Source organism: Lemur catta, chromosome 4 (genome assembly GCF_020740605.2).
Source record: "Lemur catta isolate mLemCat1 chromosome 4, mLemCat1.pri, whole genome shotgun sequence".
Classification (NCBI taxonomy): Eukaryota; Metazoa; Chordata; class Mammalia; order Primates; family Lemuridae; genus Lemur; species Lemur catta.
The window spans coordinates 24,123,443-24,143,486 of record NC_059131.1 but is presented as its reverse complement, the minus strand read 5'-3'; the positions used below and the strand labels follow the sequence as shown (position 1 = coordinate 24,143,486).

At 38.3% G+C, this 20,044-nt stretch overlaps 1 protein-coding gene and 1 pseudogene across 5 annotated transcripts in view; both read right to left on the bottom strand.

Moving 5' to 3' along the window:
- LTBP1 (latent transforming growth factor beta binding protein 1) overlaps positions 1-20,044 on the bottom strand; it is a 379,098-nt gene that overhangs the window by 317,141 nt on the left and 41,913 nt on the right. For all 5 annotated transcript variants that reach the window (XM_045549354.1, XM_045549355.1, XM_045549356.1 and 2 more), the window contains exon 3: positions 8,366-8,663. In XM_045549354.1, the coding sequence (XP_045405310.1) occupies positions 8,366-8,663 (298 nt within the window). The remainder of the gene's footprint in view (positions 1-8,365; positions 8,664-20,044) is intronic.
- On the bottom strand, positions 3,800-3,978 carry LOC123637515 (annotated as a pseudogene).

The following is a 20,044-nucleotide window of genomic DNA, read 5'->3' as shown; positions in this document are numbered from 1 at the left end:
CCAAGGAGTCAGATCCACAGGGGTGAGGAAGTTTGACCTTTATCCTCAGAGCACTGAGAACCCAGTGAAGGCTCTTATGCAGGGCACAGCAAGATGAGACCTACATTTTGAAAAGACCACTCTAGTTATGGACACAGGTTTGGCTTTAATCCTCAGGTACTTCATAAAATTCCAAGCTCCTGGGACATAGGGGACAGTCAGGGCCTCCTCACCTTACTCATGGGAAAGTCCACCCAGCTCCAACGGGTATAGAATTCCACCTGGTCTTTCAGGTTCTTCTTGCTATGACACATACTCACATAAACATCTTATCCAAAAATAGCAGTCCTGAATAATGACAGACATTTTTTCCTGGATTAGCAAATCTAAGGTTTCTTCTCTCCATAATGCTTAAACAGATATTCTTTCCACTTAGAAGTTCTTGCCTCTGGGATGACAGGATCAGCTATTTCTGCTAGATCATCTCTAACACATTTGAAGAACATATAGGCAGGTAAAAAAAGATATTCAACCTCCAGAACCTCCATGAAAATATACTAACTCCATGTATATTTACCGTGTAAGTTATTGAACTTTGCTTTTTATTTCCTACCTGCTGCATATTTTATATGATTTGAGGTGTACTTCTCACCTCTCACACAAGACTCACACCATTTAGGCTATTTATTCTGATCCCAGGCAACTCTGGGACAGGGAACTGCTATAAAAATTTAGTCTTAAAATTCAGTCTACACTTCACTCAAACAGAAACAAACTCTTAAGCCAAGGGAAACAAGGAAAGAGGATTTAGTGCAACCCCAGAGGCACCTTTGGAGGGATTCATGGCAGTATCTATGGAATGCAAAGCATATTCAAATGTTAAATTTTTTTTAAAGGCAATATAGTTTAGAGGTTCACTTTACAGACTGCCAAAATTTGAATCCTGGTGCTACACTTACAAGCTAAGTGAATTTAGGCAAATTATTTAAACCCCCTGCACCTCAGGTGCCTCAGCATGTAAAATGGGAATAATAATGTATCCATTTCACATGGTTTTGAGAGGAAAAATGAAATAAAACTCAAAAAACACTTAGAATGTTGTCTGGCACAGAATAAAACACTCAGCAAGTATTAGTGATTATGACTATATAGCAACAGAACACTATCCTGATTTCCAGCAATTCAACTAGGGAGCAAACTCTGTCCCAGCACCTCCCCTTTTTGGTTGCAAACTTTGGGTTTCCACCAGGCCCAGGAGCGTGCAGACAGCACACCAGTAACCTCCCCTACTCTGTCCTTGTCTCTCTCACCTCCATGCCAAAGTCTACCCTTCTTTCACAAAGTCTGTCTCAGGAGGAAAAAATTGAGAGTTCCTTCCTTCCAGTTCCTCAAAACACTATCTCATCTCACCATTTTCCCCATGTGCCTGTTTCCCCAAACAACAAAATAGGTCTGATCAACAGTCAGCAATATGACCAAACTTTACACAATTTTCAAGGATTACAAAGTCCTTCTCAAACCTTTTAACATTGCTATGTCCAGTTAAGCTTGGCTTTACAATTTCAAAAAGGCCTTCTGCTGGAATTGCCACATATACATACCTACACAGCAGTATTCATATGAGCCAAAATTTGGTCAAAGGATACAAAAGTTCAGTTATGCAGGATGAATAAGCTATGAAAGATTAACTACAGTTAATAACACTGTATGGTATACCTGGAGTTTGCTAAGAGAGTAGATCTTATATATTCTCACCACAAATTTAAAAAATGGTAACTATGTATGATAGATATATTAATTAACTATGTATGATAGATTGTGATAATCATTTTATAAAGTATACATATATCAGAACATCACATTGTACACGGTAAATACATATGATTTTTATTTGTCAATTATACTTCAATAAAGCTGGGGATAAATAGAGGCAAAAATTTTTAAAAATCCAAACATTCCTCAAAAGTAGAATAAATAATAAATCATGGTATATTCATATGATAGAATAATCTTTGGCAATGTAAATGAACAAACTACAGCCACACAACTACATAGATGAATCTCAGACATAATACTGAGTGAAAAAATACACACTGTATCACTTATGTATATAGCAGAACTGATCTCTGGGGTTAAAAATCAAGATAGCAGCTCCCTCCGGGAAGAGGAGGTGGGTCGCATATAAGAACAAGGGGGCTTTGTAATGCTGGAAAAGTTGTATTCTTTAATATGGATGGTACTTATGTAAGTGTGATGTCACTATGGAATAATCATTAGGCTGTGTGCGCTTATGATCTCTGTGCTTTTCTGCATGTAATTTCAATTTAACTTCAATTTTTAAAAAATTTAAATGTATATAAAATCAGTCATTGGTTCAAATTTTTATTTCTCATCCCATCCCTAAGGCGTCATGAAACGAGTACTATAAGCCTTGGAGTGAGTTCCTTTTCTTCAACATTCTAACACTTTGCCTTTTTTCCCACATCATAAAGTCAGGATCAAAACCTTCATCTCCCTCACAGACTTGCTGGACAGATCAAAAACAATAAGGAATGCAAAGTACTCTGCAAAATGTTCAGGGCTTTACAAAGGCAAATGGTGTTATTCCAAGAGAAAAAGGTAACTCCTACAATATAAGTATTCATGGAGCAATCCACAGACAAGGATTTAGACGTTATTAATACTTATTTTCTCCAGGCAAAACTCAAAAAAAAAATATGTGAAGGACACATTTATTGAAGCCTTTCTGCGTACGTCTGTGGAAACAGAGATGAAAGACTGCCTCAGTAAGTGTTATGATAACGGTAAGTACAGGGATGCACATAAGAGAAACCTGGGAGGTCAGTGGGGTCAAGGTCAGGGGTCAACACTGAGCAAGGTCCTCCCTTATAGTCCGAGAGATCATCTGGGGAAGCTCTCCATTTAAGTACTGACCAATTCCTTGGCTGCTTTAATAAGTGCAGTCAAGGTCCCAATATCAACTATAAAAATCTTGAACCCTCTCCCTAAAGTTTTAATTGTTGGTGCAGCTTTATGATGGGCTTTTTTACCTTTAGGGGAAAAAAAAATATGAGAAAGTCCAAATAAAGGGAATGAGCTTACATTTTGCTGTTGTTGTTAATTAGGAGGGCAGAATACTTCAAGGAACATTCCACAAGTTCTTCCATCCTTTTTTGAAGACTCACAACCACAGCGACAGGAAGATAAGAAGTGGGCAGAGATTAAGGACAGTGTAGCACTCTCTTCTCCTTCCTGGCACAGATGTCAGCACTGCTTCCTGACCCGTGATAAATGGGAAGTATTCATGTCTCAAGACCTTTGAAAGTAGAACCCACCCATGAGCTCAATGTAGACTTTAAAGAGCCTTCTCTATATTTAGAAAATATCTGGCATACTATAAACTCACTTGGTAAATACAGAACACATTTGAATTATTCCTGTTTTTTTAAAAGAACTTTTATCTCCACCACATGTCTGAAGAAGATGACAGAAAAGAGGAATGATCCATTCCATTAGATAAATTCGGTCCTCGCAAATGGTTTGAGACAGGAAAAAACTAGTTTTTCTGGAGAAACTAACCAACACTCTCTGTAACATCAGGACACCATAAGATGATGAAAACAGCCATCACCAGGGAAGGAAAAAAGACTGGGTATGTGTGAGCTCTCCAGATAGATCTGACATCCATATCCTGAGTAAAACCAGACTTCCTTCTCAAGCTCACAGAGAGGGGACTGGGTACACTGTCTCCTGCAAAAGTGCTTCCTTCTCATACAGCGTAGATAACAGGTCCCCATCTGAGGAAGCAGGGGTCACTGTCCCAGCATTCTCTAAACAACCAAAGACATTAGCAGCTAAAGAATGTCCCTTATGACCTCTGCCTCATGGTCCCATGGTCAGTGCCTACAACACCCATCACAATTAACAAGGATAAAAATGGGCATTTTAAACTGATAACATATACTACACTTGATCTTAGCCAAAGGGCCAAGGAGTGATGATAAAAAAAATGGCCATTTTACACAAGTCTAGACAGCTTCATTTAACAGCACTGAGAGTTGAAAACAAATTTTTATGGAAAACTTCAATGCATATGTGAATAATGATACTTACAGGTGATGAAAAAAACTCTAGAAAGCTGAACGGTTTTGAATTTTCTCCTTTGCCGATCCTTCCAGCCATAACTTATAAGCATTAACACCTTTTTACAAATAGAACCACAGACCGACCCCTGGGATGCCATCTAACAGTGGCAATTCTTAGATGAACATATTGACAGCAACATTTGAATAACATCTATATGATGCAATTATGATACTGACCTCAAGTTTTAATATAGGCTTTCTAAGGAACCCAGTATTATAAAATGGAATAAAAGTTCAAGGAATCTGAAAAATGACTGTGAAAATTTGTATACAAGAAGAGGCATCATTTGATCTTTTCATCAGCTCATGGAATACCCATGATGTGGCCCATGAAACTGGAAAAAGTAATACCATAATAATAAACTTCAGTGAAAAGCACGAATGAAATTACCAACTACATCAATGACTACTGCCAGAATACCCTGGCCAAAGACTTTCCAAACCAATACCTTGACCAAGTGGCCAGCCATGTACTACTGACACTCACTTGCTTTTAGTTCCTAATGCGATACAGAAGATGAGCTTAGCTATTAAACCATAAAGTTTTGGCAGAGACCATCTATTTACCAAGCATCAAACACCTTCAAAGACCTTGCAGATCCATGATCTTACTAAAGCAATCTTCAAAAAAATGGCAGGATGGAAAGCCCCCCCGCCATCCTCCCTCTTTCCCACCGTCGCAAGCCTGGACCATACCTGATGCTCTCTCCCCTTGCCTTCCACATTCAATTAGGTGCCAAGGGTTTTCATTTCCAATAACTCCTGAGTTCACTTCCTTCCTCTCCATCCCATCACTACCACACCTGTTACACAGCCAGCCTGCAAGTACCACTGGTTCTAATCCATTTTAGATACTACAGCCAGATTAATCTCCTAGAGCATAAACTGTAGCATTCTCCTACTTGAAACTTTTTTTTTATTATTACTCTTGAAATTTCAAAAATATAAACAGAGAATTCTGTAAGAAAGCCCCATGTACCCATTACATAGCTTTAATAATTACCACTTCATAACCAATCTTGTTACCTCTGTACCCAAAACTCACCGAGTTATTTTGAATCAAATCTCAGACATCATAAAATTCCATCTGTAAATACTTTAGTATGATTCTCCTCCTTACAAACATAACTACAAGACCATCATCACAGCCCTCAAAAATCAATGACCATTCTTTTATATTATCAAATTTTCTATCAATGTTAGCATGTTCATGCTTGTCCTATAATTCATCATTGTTATCTTTTTCTTTTTTCAGTTTTTTTAAATCAGGATAGAAACATAATCCAAATATTGTGATTGGTTAATGTGTTTCTTAAGCCTTTTTTAAACTATAAGTCCTTTTTCTCCATTGCCTTTTTTTGTATTTTGTTTTGTGTCTTTTCAGGATTTTTTGGTTGAAATCTTAGTCATTAGCCTGGTTTTCAACCTTATATTTTAAAGCCTCATATTACCTTATATTTGCATTAGTCTTCATCTTTATCAAGTTCCAATCAAATCATATCCTAAATGTGATCATTTTTAAATGTCCACAAAGTCCTTGATATTTCTCCCTTCAAGCAGTGCAGCTTACTTCCACTCCCTCTGAGTGAGGACTAGACTTAGTGACTCGCTTCTAATGGGGAGAATAAGGTGAGAGTGAAGGTGTGTCACCTTCAAAGACCACAGACTAAAAAGGCACTGTGGCTTTCTCCTTGCTCTCCCTAGTCTGGGATCACTCACCCTGGGAGAAGCCAGTGGCCGTGTTGTGAGGCCACTCCTATAAATTTTAATCTTCCCTGCCCTAACCAGATAATGGGGCAATCTATAATCGTTTATTAAGTAAATATCAGAAGTGACAGCATCCTGGACCATCTCTTCTCCTTACCCCAAAGCACGCAGTAGCCATGCCCATATACACACGCCTGTAACAAATGCTACCATAAAAAGCATCTTCATTCAGCAGATGACGTCCCCGAAGCAAATTACCCAATGACTTTATTTTAACAAAGCCAAGTCAGAGCTGAAACCTTAGCCTCCTCTTTGACTCACAACATTCTTGTCTAAATTATACTGCTGCTACCAAAAGAAGAAAGGGAAAAAAAATTGTTCCTTTATCTGACATCCGACATATGGTTCTTACTAACAATCCATATATACATATCATAGAGGGTCAAATTCTAACAGTGGATGGTGATATTCAAGATGAATAATGCTGCTTGTAAATTACTTCACAGTTTACATAAGTAATAATGCTAGAAAATAATAATTGCACTGCACAGTAATCTGACTCTTGATCGCCAAAGCATAGTTCAATGCAGAATTGTTCTTTGTTTTTAAGATCCAGAACAACGCTGGAAGGGAGATGTCTAGCTATGATATACTCGAAGCTTTGTATCACTCCAAGGACACACAGTTACATTCATGTTCTGGCACCCAAAAAAAAAAGGCAGACAAAAAGCACTAACTATCCTTTAGAGAAGGGGTTAGGCAAACTAACCAAATCTGGCCCACAGCCTGTTTTTGTACAGCCCACAAGTTAAGGATAATTTTTATCTTTTTTAATGGTTGAGAAAAAAAAAATCAAAAGAAGACTATTTCATGACCTGTGAATTTATATGAAATTCAAATTTAAATGCCCATAAATAAAGTTTTATTGGAACACAGACATGCTCATTCATTCAGGCATTATGTATGGCTGCTTTTGTGCTATAAAGGCAGAACTGAGTAGCTGCAACAGAAACCGTATGTCCTACAAAGCTAAAAATATTTACTGTTTGGAACTTTATAGAAAATGTTTGCCAACCCTCTCCTTTAGGACACAGATGCTGGAACTTTTCTCTGCTTAAATTGTAAAACTGTCACTTAACTATGTGACCTTGAACAAATTACTTAACCACTCCGCACCTCAGTTTTCTCATCTGTAAAATGGGGTTACTAATGACACCTACCTTATAGGGTCATTGTGAGTTGTAAATTAATTATACATACAAAGCATGTAAAACAGTATCTGGCATACAATAAGCCTTTACTAAGTGTCCATTATACCCACCATTCCTTCTTGCTGAGAGCTGTAGGCTGTGTTTTCCAATGGAAATGCAAAGTGGTTAGACTTCAAACTAACCCCCAAATATAATTATCTTAGTAGAACTGAAGTATTATAAGAAGAAACAAGAGAAAAATGAAAAAAAAATAGGGAAAAAAAGGATTAAGGAGGGGAGAGAAAGGAAAAGTTACAAACACCCCACTCAGCAGAAGTAGTAGGTGGTCTATTTAAAGGGGAAGTATAAATTAGGATAATTTCATCTATAGTAACAGATTAAATAACTTCTGTGGGCTGACTGGGTACTAATCACCATGTGGAAGCTGTCCCTATGGAGGGAAAGAGCATTCTAAAATTCCAAGCAAGTGACTTACAAATGAACTGCTGGGTCAAGCTCATTTTTAAGTTGGGAACTTCCTGTATTTTACATTCCTAGACAAATGACAAGTGATAGTTGCAGTAAATTCTGCATCTTAGTATCCATATAGAATAGCTAATTAAGAGGAGACAATTTGTGTAAGGACCCAGTACAGCTGAAGGGCTCCTTCTAACACAACTCAGAGGAGGACAGGGATAATCTGATCCATAAGTTCTCATTTTGTTCCAAATAGCACTTACTTCCTAACACTAAGAAAAAAAACCCATGTTCCCATAAATAGAAAACAAGCTCATTCACCAAAAATGGACCTGCATGGCAACTGGAAGATAAACATGGTGTTAACAGAAGATACACTTAACCTGCTACTGAGGTTGAGAAATTATCTCTTTCCATGGACTCACTTTCATTTGAATACCTTCTTTGTGCAAAGCTGAGTTCCTATCTTTTCCATGTATTTTCTAAAAATCACGCTCACCATTTCTCTCTTTAAAATTATTTCAAAACTCTAAAGCACATCCCCCACAAAAAAACAAAGAATTTTTAAACTCACAACTTCACCACTATCTTCATTCCCGATCCCAAACTTGATCCCTATAATCTCACTATTGATATGGTTTATACTTACAGTAAATTTTCCATGCAGAGGCTAAATGCAAACATCAAATATTTTTAAGAGACTTGATATGTAAACCTAACATGTAAAACCTTAAGGAAACAAAAGAAAGGCATTATTATCCAAATGATTTCTGCAAATTGTGCAGGAAAAGGGAAGTGATTTAAAGTGATTCATCCAAGAGAGCAATTAAGATGCTCCTTAACCAGAGGCAAGTTCAAAACACTCACTGAGGATGTATCTGCTGGGAGAGTCCAACGGAAGGCTTCGGCTTGAGGGTCAAGGTCATCTGGGCCACAGGACTGACCCTTGGTAGAGTGTCTGCCTTCTTAGACGAAGTGTGCTTTGCTGCTTGCTCAGGAGGGACCCAGGAGGAGGCAGCCCCAGGACTCTGCCCTACAAAGACTGACGACGAGGTATCCTGGGCAGCTATTGTCTCACAGGCTTTGCCCTTGGTCCCCGGTTTGCACACACAGAGTTGAGGCCGGAGACACATCCCTCCATTCTGGCACGGTGGAACACAGCTCGCTGCGGAGACAACAGAAGGCACAGCCTTGAAGAAAAGCACTGTAGACTTTCTAATTCTTCCAGAGGATTAACAGTAGCATCAGATTGTTCTCCAATAAAATAAAACCACACTTAGAACACTCATCACGATGATGACAATGGTGGCTAATATTTATTAATGGCTTCCTATGTGACAGACACTATTCTAATACATATCAACAGATTTAATCCCCCAGCAACCATTTTAATAGAGATTTTGTCCATTTTTCAAATGGAAAAACAGACACAGAGGTTAAGTAATTTGCCAAAGGTCACACAATTATTAGTGAATAGAAGAGCTGGGATTTGAGCTAGCTCCAAAGCCACCATGCTTTACCACTTTACTACAGTCGCCTCCCCGAAATGAATCAGAAAACACAGGAAAAATCTTAAGAAAATTCTCTGCCATTATTTTTAAGTTGTGCTCCATGGCTTAAGTTTAAATTTAATTTTAAATTTGTAAGCTGAAATTTTGTGCCACAACTTGGCAAATAACAAAAGCCCAATCCCTAAAAGTGCTCTACGGCAGACTTCATCTTGTATAGGCTATCAGTGCACAGAGACACTGTTTTAGAAATTTAGTCCAATCCATGCTTTGACATATGAGAAAACCAAGGGCAGAAAAGTTGAGAGTCATCCAATATACACCTGCTAGTTGGTACAAAACTCCAGTGCATTGTACACCATCCCTAATTTTATAATGAAAGCCAATCAAAAAGAAACAACAACTTCATCTTCTATTTGCTAGGACATCTATAATTTGAATCAGCAGACTTGTGACCAAGCAGAGTTTTAGACTTAGCAGGGCTGGGGGCCAGGGCTAAGGTAAGTGGATTTTATGATAGGCAAGGTCCCTTGGGAGTTTAGATGTTACTGACTTAAGTTTTATCAGGTTTTATCATAGGCCTATGGGCATATTCCCTCAGTCCCTTCTTTATTTGTTCAAATATATTTATCATGCTACCCCTTTGCTATCAGTCCACCTTGGACTTAAACGCTCGTCCTGGGGAAGATTGCACTGCCACATCATCCACAAAATTCAGTGCAAGATTCAGTCCACAAAACAATTACAAAATGAACCTCAGGAGACTTAGTTATTAACAGCCAAATGACCAAGACCTAGCAGCACTTAAACCTATTGATTTTCTATAAAAGAGATAAGATACTTTCCCCATCTTTCTACAATATTATTCCTACTAGCTATAGCAAATAATGATTTAAAAATGGCTCTTGAGTGTTAGAATACCAGGCTGACAAAATTTTCAAAAAGTTGGGAAGGATGAAAGAAAAAAAGAAAGAAAGAGAGGAAAGGAAAGAAAGGAAAGAAAGAAAATTGAGCCAGCTCCCTAGGTGACCTTGTAGTCACTTAACCTTGGCCTCTGCACCTGTGTGTGTGTTTGGGGTCAGGAGTAAAGCAGTAGCTACTTGTTTTAAAATGGTCCCCAAGAGCTATTCCCATATTATGCTTCTCGAGTTCAAATTCAAAAGCTATATGCTTCTAGAATTCACGATTCTAAGTTATCAGAGTCTTCCTGACGGATTGAGCAAACTTTGGATGTGAGATACTTTGCTCGGCCACGGTTATTTATGGAATGTCACAGGAATGGGAATGGGCTCCACCCAACAGAACAGAAGCCACAGCAAGGACTGGACCGGGCTCTCAAAGCTGTGCCTCTGCCAGAGATCACCCCCCAAGCACTTTCCTGTATACATTCTCTTCATGCTTTCAATTAGAAACATGTTGCAGTTTAACATCTGAGAATGATTTCCGCTTCTCCTCCCCCCAAGGTGTCTTCTCATCCACCAGGAAGGCTGCGCTGAGCCGCCTGCAAAAGCCGGCACCTATGTGGAGGCCAAGGACCGACATCCAACCTGTCTAATCCATCCATGGATGGTCTGGAAATGTAAGCGGGTAGCAATTATTTTTAACTCTTCAAATTTTGCATGTGGTAGGCTGAGGAGGGGCAGGCAGAGAACAAAAGGAAAAAAATACTGTGAACTCACAAATATTTTTTACTGGAAGAAAAAGAACACGTTATATAATAGTATGGGTATGTGTTATACAGTATCACCCTTTAAATTTAAATTTTAAAAGGACAGTAAGGAGAATGAGAAGACAATTTTCTCTTCTGCCAGGCTCAGACAGGAGCCCCCGGAGCACACAGATGAAGAGAGATTGGCTTGAAGTGGGAGAGGGGACAGAGTCCCTAAATGCCAAGACAAGCCCTTCATCTGACATGAAAAAGCAAAACTCATGTCCTTGGATCACATTTTTATCAAGCCACTTTTCCTGTAATATATGGACCCCATGTAGTCAGTAATGGTCCTCAAAGCATGGTACTCTGACCAACAACAGCAGTGTCACTTGGCAACATGTTAGAAATACACATTCCTGGGCTGCCCCAGGCCTGCTAAGTCTGAAACTGGAACCCAGCAAAGTGTGACTGCTCTGCAGGTGATTCCGATGTACCCTCAAGTTTAAGAACCACTGACAGATAGCATTTGGAAACTGACAGTCTTCCACCCATAAGTTTTTGAGGATTTATATTTTTATATATGCAATTTTCACATAATTGCTTTTATTTTGCTAAATTCTTGGCTATGAAGAAAGTATTTGTCTTAGCTTGCCCTTATACTTTTAATGCAAAAGAGGGTACCTTCTCCATGTCTGTACGTTTCCAAAACCATATCTGTTACCATCTACTTCATGGTCAATGCAAAAAATTTGTAGGCGTTTATGAGAAAACTATTATAACTGAGGTGCTGGACTGTGTAGAATATCATAAATAAAGTTACAGACCTCCTGTTAAAATGGGTTTTTTCCACCAGTTGGTTCTGCATTTGCCCAGCCAGACACTGTGCTGGGGTTCAACACGCGTAGAGGCCACATCACGATCTTATCAGTGGGTTGGGCAGCAGTTCTCAGGCTTGGCTGCACATTAGAATCACCCAGGGAGCTTTTAAAACTCCCGAAACCCAGGCCGAACTCCAGATGGATTAAATTAGAATCTCTGGGGGAGGGCCCCAGGCTTCAGTAGTTTAACTCCCCAGGTGATTCCGATGTGCAGCCAAGTCTGAGAAGCAGTAAGTTAGGGAACAAAATCCTAATCCAGACTTGCTGACAAACCAGTCTTCCTAAAATGCTGCTTTTTCAATCTTTTTTTTTTTTCTCCTTCATTCAAAAACTTTCAACACATTTTAGCTGCCCATGGGAAAATTTCAAGACCATCTACATCTGGCCCAACCCCCCTTCCCACCCTTGTTTCCCACTGGTCCATCCCTGCAGAAGCTCGGCAGTCCTCTGGGAGTCCCACCTCCTTGTCTCTGCACACAGGGTGACCTGTCCAGAAACACAGGCCCCACAACCCATCGAGCACGTCGGCAACCCCCAGTCCTTCGAGTTCTGCCTTCTCTGTGAAGTCTCTCCCAGATGCCTGCTCGCCCCACCATGATCTTTGCGCCACCTGGCTCCCGTCCCACTTTAATCATTCGCTTCACATTTCACACGTGCTGTCATGTATTATTAGTCATCTTTTTACAGAGTTATCTCCTAATTGCCAACTAGATTATAAAATGGGAGGTTGTTTAAGTAGCTTATGCAGAACTTTCTGTACCCTGGGTCAGGAGTTTGCACTTCATCTTGGTTGACTGGCTGACATAAACATTTAGAGCCACTACCTTCCAAATGATGCTGGGATTTAAAGGAAAGACAGTCAATTGGCTCTTAATCCATTGCTTAATAATGGCTACACCTCCAGACTTGGTTTGCAAGTTATTCAATCAAACAGCAGATGTTTCACCATCAAAATTAATATTCAAATATATTCTGCAAATACACAAGGTCTGTAGTAACACGTAACAGGATGTTATATAGTTACTCATAGAAACAGTTTCTGAAGCCAGATCCAATATGTTCTAGAAGAACTCTGAAGGGTAGTGACAGTGAAAAGACTAGTCAAGGACAAAGAGAAAAGAACATCACAACAGGCTGGTGGGGGCTGTGATGAGTTACTGAATTTCCCATACAAACGTACATGAAGGGGGTTAAGCCTAAGAAATTCAGGTGCAGTAGGAAAAAATAAAGAGCATCTGGGAAATACTCAGTTTGTGGAAAGGATCTAGAAAGGGAGGGAAAAGAACCCAACAACTAATAAAACAGATAATCCTACAAATGAACTTCTGCTCAAAAAAGCATAGTGAATTGACTCTCTACCCTCCTCCCTTCCAAACACAATGACTAAAAAAATGTTTACATTAAAAAGATAATTTCTTCTGCTGGTCATGAAAGAATAACTGTGACCATACAAGCCTCCTTGCCATAAATAACTGGAAGACTAGATGTAAGAAATAAAACAACTGTTTTTGGACACTGGAGCACTGGTAGCACAAGACTGCTTCCTAAGAGAAGGGAATCAAACGAGGCAAGCCCTATAATCACCAAACCTTCTGCAGAAAGCAGTCTATGGACCATGGCACAGGGAGAACAAGCAGAGCTTGACAGTTTTGCTGAGCTGGGGAGACAGAGCTGCCTCAGGAGGCCGAGCAGCTGGAATCTGCAGGGCAGAGAACTGGAGAGCAGAGACCTGCACACAGAGACAACTCAGAAATCTGCACAGGTGTCGCCATGAATCTTTGCCTGATACTTACTGCACAGGCCCAGGGTGAGACCAAAAAGACCTGTAAGATGCAAATTCCCAGCACTCCCCTAGGATGCTGTTCCAATTCTGAGCTGCTAGAATGAGAATACTCAGTAGAGACCCCAGAAGTAAACTCCTTTGGAAAGGACAGTATAACCTCAATATCAAAATCAGACAGAAACGTACCCAAAAGAAAACTAACACACAAATTACAGTTATGAATATAGATGCAAAATACCAAAATAAAATAGTAATAAATCAAATACATCAGTATTTCAAAAACAAAAAAGCAAGCAGAATTAATTCCAGAAATATAAGGATGGCTCTAATGTTAATAAATCTGTCAATGTAATTCCTCATTAAAATTTAAATGAGAATTTATCTCAACGAGTGCAGAAAAGCTTCCAATAAAATGTATCACTTGTTCATGATAAACAAAACCTGTTAGCCAACTAGGACTACAAAGGGATTTCCTTATTCTGGTAAATAGTATCTATAGCAAATCCCACAACAAACAGCATATCAAAACCTACAGCAAATATTATAAGGAAATTGTAGAATGTATTCCTACCAAAGTTGGAAACCAGTAAATGGCCACAATAACCTCTAATAGTTAATGTTGCATTGTAGGTCCCAGGTGACAAAACAAGAACAAGAAATAAAAGGTGCAAGTACTAGAACAGAAGAAACAAATGTATCATTATTTGTAGTTTACCTAATTGTCTTTGTAGATAATACAAAAGATAGAAAGGTTCTTATCTAGTGGATCAGCCTAGAAAAATAGACATTATTCCTGTAATAAGCAATATGTAATAACACAAATGTACTGAAAAGATACCGTTCATAATGGCAACACTAACTATAAGATACCTATCAAATATTTAACAAAAGATATACAAGACTTTTGAAGGATGTTACAAAGCATTTAAAACCAAAATGGGGGGCACTGAATATCAAGATATACACCATATGCATGTATTATAAGATTTAATTCAGATAAATATAATTCTCTCCAATCTTTACATAAATTCATTGCCATTCCAATTAAAATCCTAATGATTTTTCAGACAAACTGACAATCCAATCCTAAAATTAATAACGACATATTAAAGGGCCAAGAATGGTCAAAAGAATGCTAAAAAAGAAGATTGAGGGGAAATCTGCCTTACTAGATATTAAGATTTAGATATTAAGATTTATAAGGTTAAAACAATTAAGACAATGTGGTGCTGGTTCAGAGATAGAAAAACACAGCAACGAAATTTAATAGGAATCTTGGAAACAGATTCAAATATAAATGGAGCCTTGGAAAGTGGTGGAGGAAATACAGCAAATCTGTAGGGAAACGACGTACTTAATAAATTGTGTTAGAAAAGAAATAGCCATCCATCTAAAAGATTAATAACAAATTAAAAGAATTGTGAAAAGAATGAAAATGAGATTGTGCTTCACACAAGAATATACATTCCAGATCCTTAAAAGAAAATATGAGAAAAATATCTTCATGATTTGCGGTAGGAACAATTTCTCAAATGTGAAATGCAAAGTAAAACTCAAAAAGGACTGATAAACTTGATTGTATCAAAATTTAAAAGCCATCATACACAAAATTGAAAGACAAATGACAAAGAGAAAATACTTGCAACATATTTAACAAAGGATTAGTAACCAGATATATCAAGAATTTCTACAAGTAGGAAAACAATAAACAAAAAATGAAAAAAGCATATGAACCAGCTATTTCCAGATGATGAAATCTGAGTGGCAAATAAACATGAACAGATACTCAACTTCTTCAATTATCAGAGAACTTCGAATCAAAACATAAAGATGCAATTCCACCTTCAAGAGACTGGCAAAATGTTTGTTACCACCATCAGGTAAGGAATCTTGGGAACAGACAGGCAAAGACATAGGAAAATGAGAACTCTTATCTACTGCTGGTGGGGACATATTTTATACCCACCTCTATGAAAAGCAATTTGGCAATATCTAGTATGGTTATAATGTGAAAACCCTAATACTCAGCAATTTCACTTCTAGGCTGTCATATGTTCAAGGAGGTATATAAATGAATATTCACTGTATAATAATTATAGCAGAAACATACTGGTATTGATAGATGAATTGATGAATAAACTATGGTATATTCATACAATGGAAAACTAGATAGTGGTTAAAATTATGATCTATATCTGCACCTAGCAACATGGACAGATCTTAAAATTAACATTGACTGGAGAAAGTAAATTACAGGATGCTACTTTATATTACTGTCCTTTATATGTTCATATTATAGTAACAGTCCACATAAATTTTAAAACAATACTACTTGCTTTTATGGATACATACGAAATGAACAAAAGTAGAAAAATATGTACTGGAGGGACACAAAGCTCATGACCTCTAGGAAGGAAGTGGAACAACACTTCACTTTATTGGAATACATTTTTCTTAAAAAAAGAAAGATGAGTAGCAAATATAACAATAAGTAGATATGTATTAACTGTATAGTAGAGAAATAGGTATTAACTATTTTTTTGCACTTTTCAATTGTTCATAATCAAAATAATTTTTAAAAAAAATAATCCAACAGAAAAAGCCAGTGAGAACTGAAGATAGTTAAAACCTGCTCCTTGATCCACAGGGTGAAGGGGTGAGGATGCAGGTGGGATCAGCCAAAAGTGGCCAGAACTGCCACCAAGACAATGATGAGCTCGGTTTGGACACACCAGGCTTGCAGAAAGCCCACTGACACCAAGATCTGGGTGAACAGGTTAGGCAACATCATCCTACTCCATCCTGGCTACCAGGCTGGTCTTCTGAAAACACTCTTTCATCATTTGAAACAGTCAAAATTGAGTAAATTCTCCATTTTTGCCCCAAACAGTAAATAGTGTCAGATTTCTTCCACCTTTGAATCTACCCCAGTCTAACAAGCTGATACTAACGTTCTTTAAAAGTTCGCTGACTGTATTTTTAGGAAGTAACCCATGCCCTGAAGCTCAGCTTCTATTGCTTTTAATTCTAAAAAAGTAACCCTTAGTTATATTTAAAACTTGCCTCAGCCCACACAGTGCAGTGTGACTCTCTGCCCCTTGCCTTTCTCTCCAAACAAGTTGCAGCATGTCTACCGCATGTGTCCTGGGGAGAAATGTGAGTCTAACTGTGTCTTCTGTGATCAGAGACAGCAGGTGAGAAATTGCTTTGCTGTGTGTGTCTTCACAGTAATTCCCAGCTGCCCTTTGAAGTTATTCAATAACAGTAAGATATCAGATCACAAGAAACATAGCATGAGGTCACACATTTTAGTCTAACTGTGTCTGCTCGTTGTACCAAACCCAAATAAATGTTGTACTTTCCTCATAAATATCTCTGGGTCATCCTCTTCCAAAATCCCAAAAAAGGAAGAAAATATTAGCATAACATCTCAATGTCTTTTCTATCCAGCCTTCTGGAATAACAAAGAATTCCACATACCCGAATGTTTTAGATAGGTGAACCATACCCCATCAAGCACCAATACCTTTAATAATCTTTATGGGGTTCTGATGGTTATGAAAATACACGAGGGTGTGTGTTTGCTGTCATTGTTCTTTCTCCTCCTTCTAATTCAGAGTGTCAAGCCACATGGGCTTTCTCACCCCCTTTCCCACTTAACTGCCTTTCTCATCTACTCTCAAGTAATCACCAAACAGAGAGATAGTTGAGCACAGCACAAATTACATGGACTACAAATCACAGAGGCTGTGTGCAGAATCTCATGGCTTCAGTCAGGAGTTTATTGCCTTTATGTCAAGTACTCAGCCCCTGTCTAACCAGTTCCCCCAGAGCTGTGTCCTGAAAGCTTGAGGTTCTCTAAGGCTGAGCTCAGCAGGAGTGGCTGTTAGCATGTGATTTAATTTAAAATAGGTGGTCATCTGGGGCAAAACACACTCCTCCCAATGCCATCAATAACTGTAAAATCACTCACAGAATATAACATGATTAAATCACAAGTTGTGTAATAAAAAACAACCAGCAGTTTTTTTGGATTCTGTTTCTGGTCTTATTACTGCCCTTTTATGAAGGTTTTTTTTTTTTTTAAAGACACAGAAGCTCAATGCAAAGCAAAAAAAAAAAAAAGTTAAAGATCTACAGTTAGACCGTACAAACATCTAACATTTAATTTAAATAGCAAAAGAAGGAAAAAATAAACCAGAAAAAATATTTTCAGAAAATGCTATTATATTAAAAAAATTAAGAAAAGTTGTCTTTAACAAAGTAAGACCAGAATCAAAAAATGAAAATAAGCACTCTGGGAGCTCGAGGCGGGCGGATTGAGCTCAGGAGTTCGAGACCAGCCTGAACAAGAGGGAGACCCCCATCTCTACTAAAAATAGAAAGAAATTATATGGACAGCTAAAAATATATATACAGAAAAACTTAGCTGGGCATGGTGGTGCATGCCTGTAGTCCCAGCTACTCGGGAGGCTGAGGCAGGAGGATTGCTTGAGTCCAGGAGTTTGAGGTTGCTGTGAGCTAAGATGATGCCACGGCACTCACTGTAGCCCGGGCAATAGAGTGAGACTCTGTCTCAAAAAAAAAAAAAAAAAAAATGAAAATGAAAATAAGGACAGAAATAACAAAGCGAAATGAAATTAGTAAATAAACTTGTGGAGTAACATCCGAATTAATGAAGTCATTTAAAAAAATGCAAACTAAAACAAGGAGATAGATTAAGGCTACTTAATTTTTAAGAAAACATGTAAAAATATTAATACAAAGTGCTGCAAAAGGGGGTAATAAAATGATTCAAGCCTTTTAGAAAGCAGTTTAACAATATGTTTCAAATATTTCAGTAGCTTAATTTCTAGAAATTTATCCTAATCATCAAAAAAGGAGGCCAAGCATGGTGGCTCATGTCTGTAATCCTGTAGCATTTTGAGAGGCTGAGGTGTAAGGATCACTTAAGGCTAGGAGTGCAAGACGAGCCTGGGCAATAGTGAGACCACTTCTCTACAAAAAATAAAAAAAATAGCCAGGTATGTTGGCCTATGCCTGTAGACCCTGCTAACAGAGAGGCTGAGACAGGAGGATCATTTAAGCCTAGGAGTTTGAGGTTACAGTGAGCTATGATGACACCACTGCACTCTAGCCCAGGCAACAGAGCAAGACTCCATCTCAAAAAACAAAACAAAAAAAAAAAGGAAATAACTATGTGCATACATATGTCCAGGTGTCCACAGCAGTGTTATTTATACCAACAAAAATAAATCATCACATGTACCCCACAAACATGTAAAAAAAAAAAAAAAAAGAAATTTTTTTAAGTCAAAAGAACCATAAAGGTTGAGTAAAATATGGTATCATATAGCCATTCAAAATTAGAATAAAGTGATATTACAAGTTTAAGTATTGATAATATTAATGTGAATAAATACAATGTTATTTCATTACTCATTCAGCCATTCATTCCTTAAGCACCTTCTCTAATAATAGTATAATTTTACTTTATGCATTCATGTTAGTACATATGTACAATGAATACCGGTTTTTGACAAATCTTGGGTTTTACCGGCTGTAAACTATTATACACATATAAAGTATTGTTATAACTGACACCTTTATAGTTCAACCAAAGGAAGACAATGTTTCTAATCAATTAAACCTTAAATTGTTTTAATCCCATCCATATTATCTTTGTTTATTCATTATTGAAAACTTAAGGGGCCCCCTTAATGCTGGCATTGTGCCAAGAACTGTGTAAAAGATGGAGACAAATTTCTTGCTCACAAGGAAATCAGAGTCCAACAGGGAAGACACATAAGTATAGAAAAAAAAAAATCACCATATAGTTAATGTGTTGTAATAATAAAGGTATAGAAGGAGGAACAAGGGGGCCTTAATAGGACAATCAGTAAATATTTGTGAATTATTATATTCAAGGGACCGTAAAGGATACAAAGAATTCTTAGAAATGGTTTGTTTCCTTGAGGAGCTACTCCCTAGTTGAAGACAGAAAATCGAAAAATGTGACCATCCTCCTGCCCGAGCTCACCTATGGCCGGGCAGGCAGGGTGGGAGGGGCTGGGCTCCAGGGGTGCACAGATTTGGGTTTGAGGACCCCTTCCCCTCAGCTCCATGCCCTTGGACAAGATGCCAAATTCGACCTGTGCCTTAATCATTCATTCAACAAAATACTGAGTGACAATTGTGCACTTGATTTTGCACCAGACTCTGTCACACACATGCCCCGTGACTACAATTGGAGACAAGAAAACATCATCTGTCTTGTGGCACTCACACAGTCCAGCCCCGACAACCCACAGGGAAACGACGACTATCAAAAAGATAGTTGCCTTTCCAAAAGAGAATAGCGTGCAGTGGGAACTGACTCAGGGAGTCAGGAATTCAGTGCGATCCAGGGAGTTAGGCAAGACCTCCCTGAGACCAGGAACTTAACCACAAGACCTGAAAGCTGAGAAAGACAAATAATGCACAGACCTGGCCCCAGAGTGTGAGGCCACATGTTAGCGGTAAAACCTGCCACAAAGCAGCAAAGCAGCAAAACAGAAATAGCCTCTACTGATTCAGGATTGGGAGATCAGGTTTGGGAGGAAGAGTCATAACATATTCTTAAAAGTATGTATCCAGTGTGTTGTTCTAGGATGATACATAACCACCAGAGACATCATTCTGTAAACCAGGAACAAAACATTGATGCCCTGTATTAGTCTGCTAGGG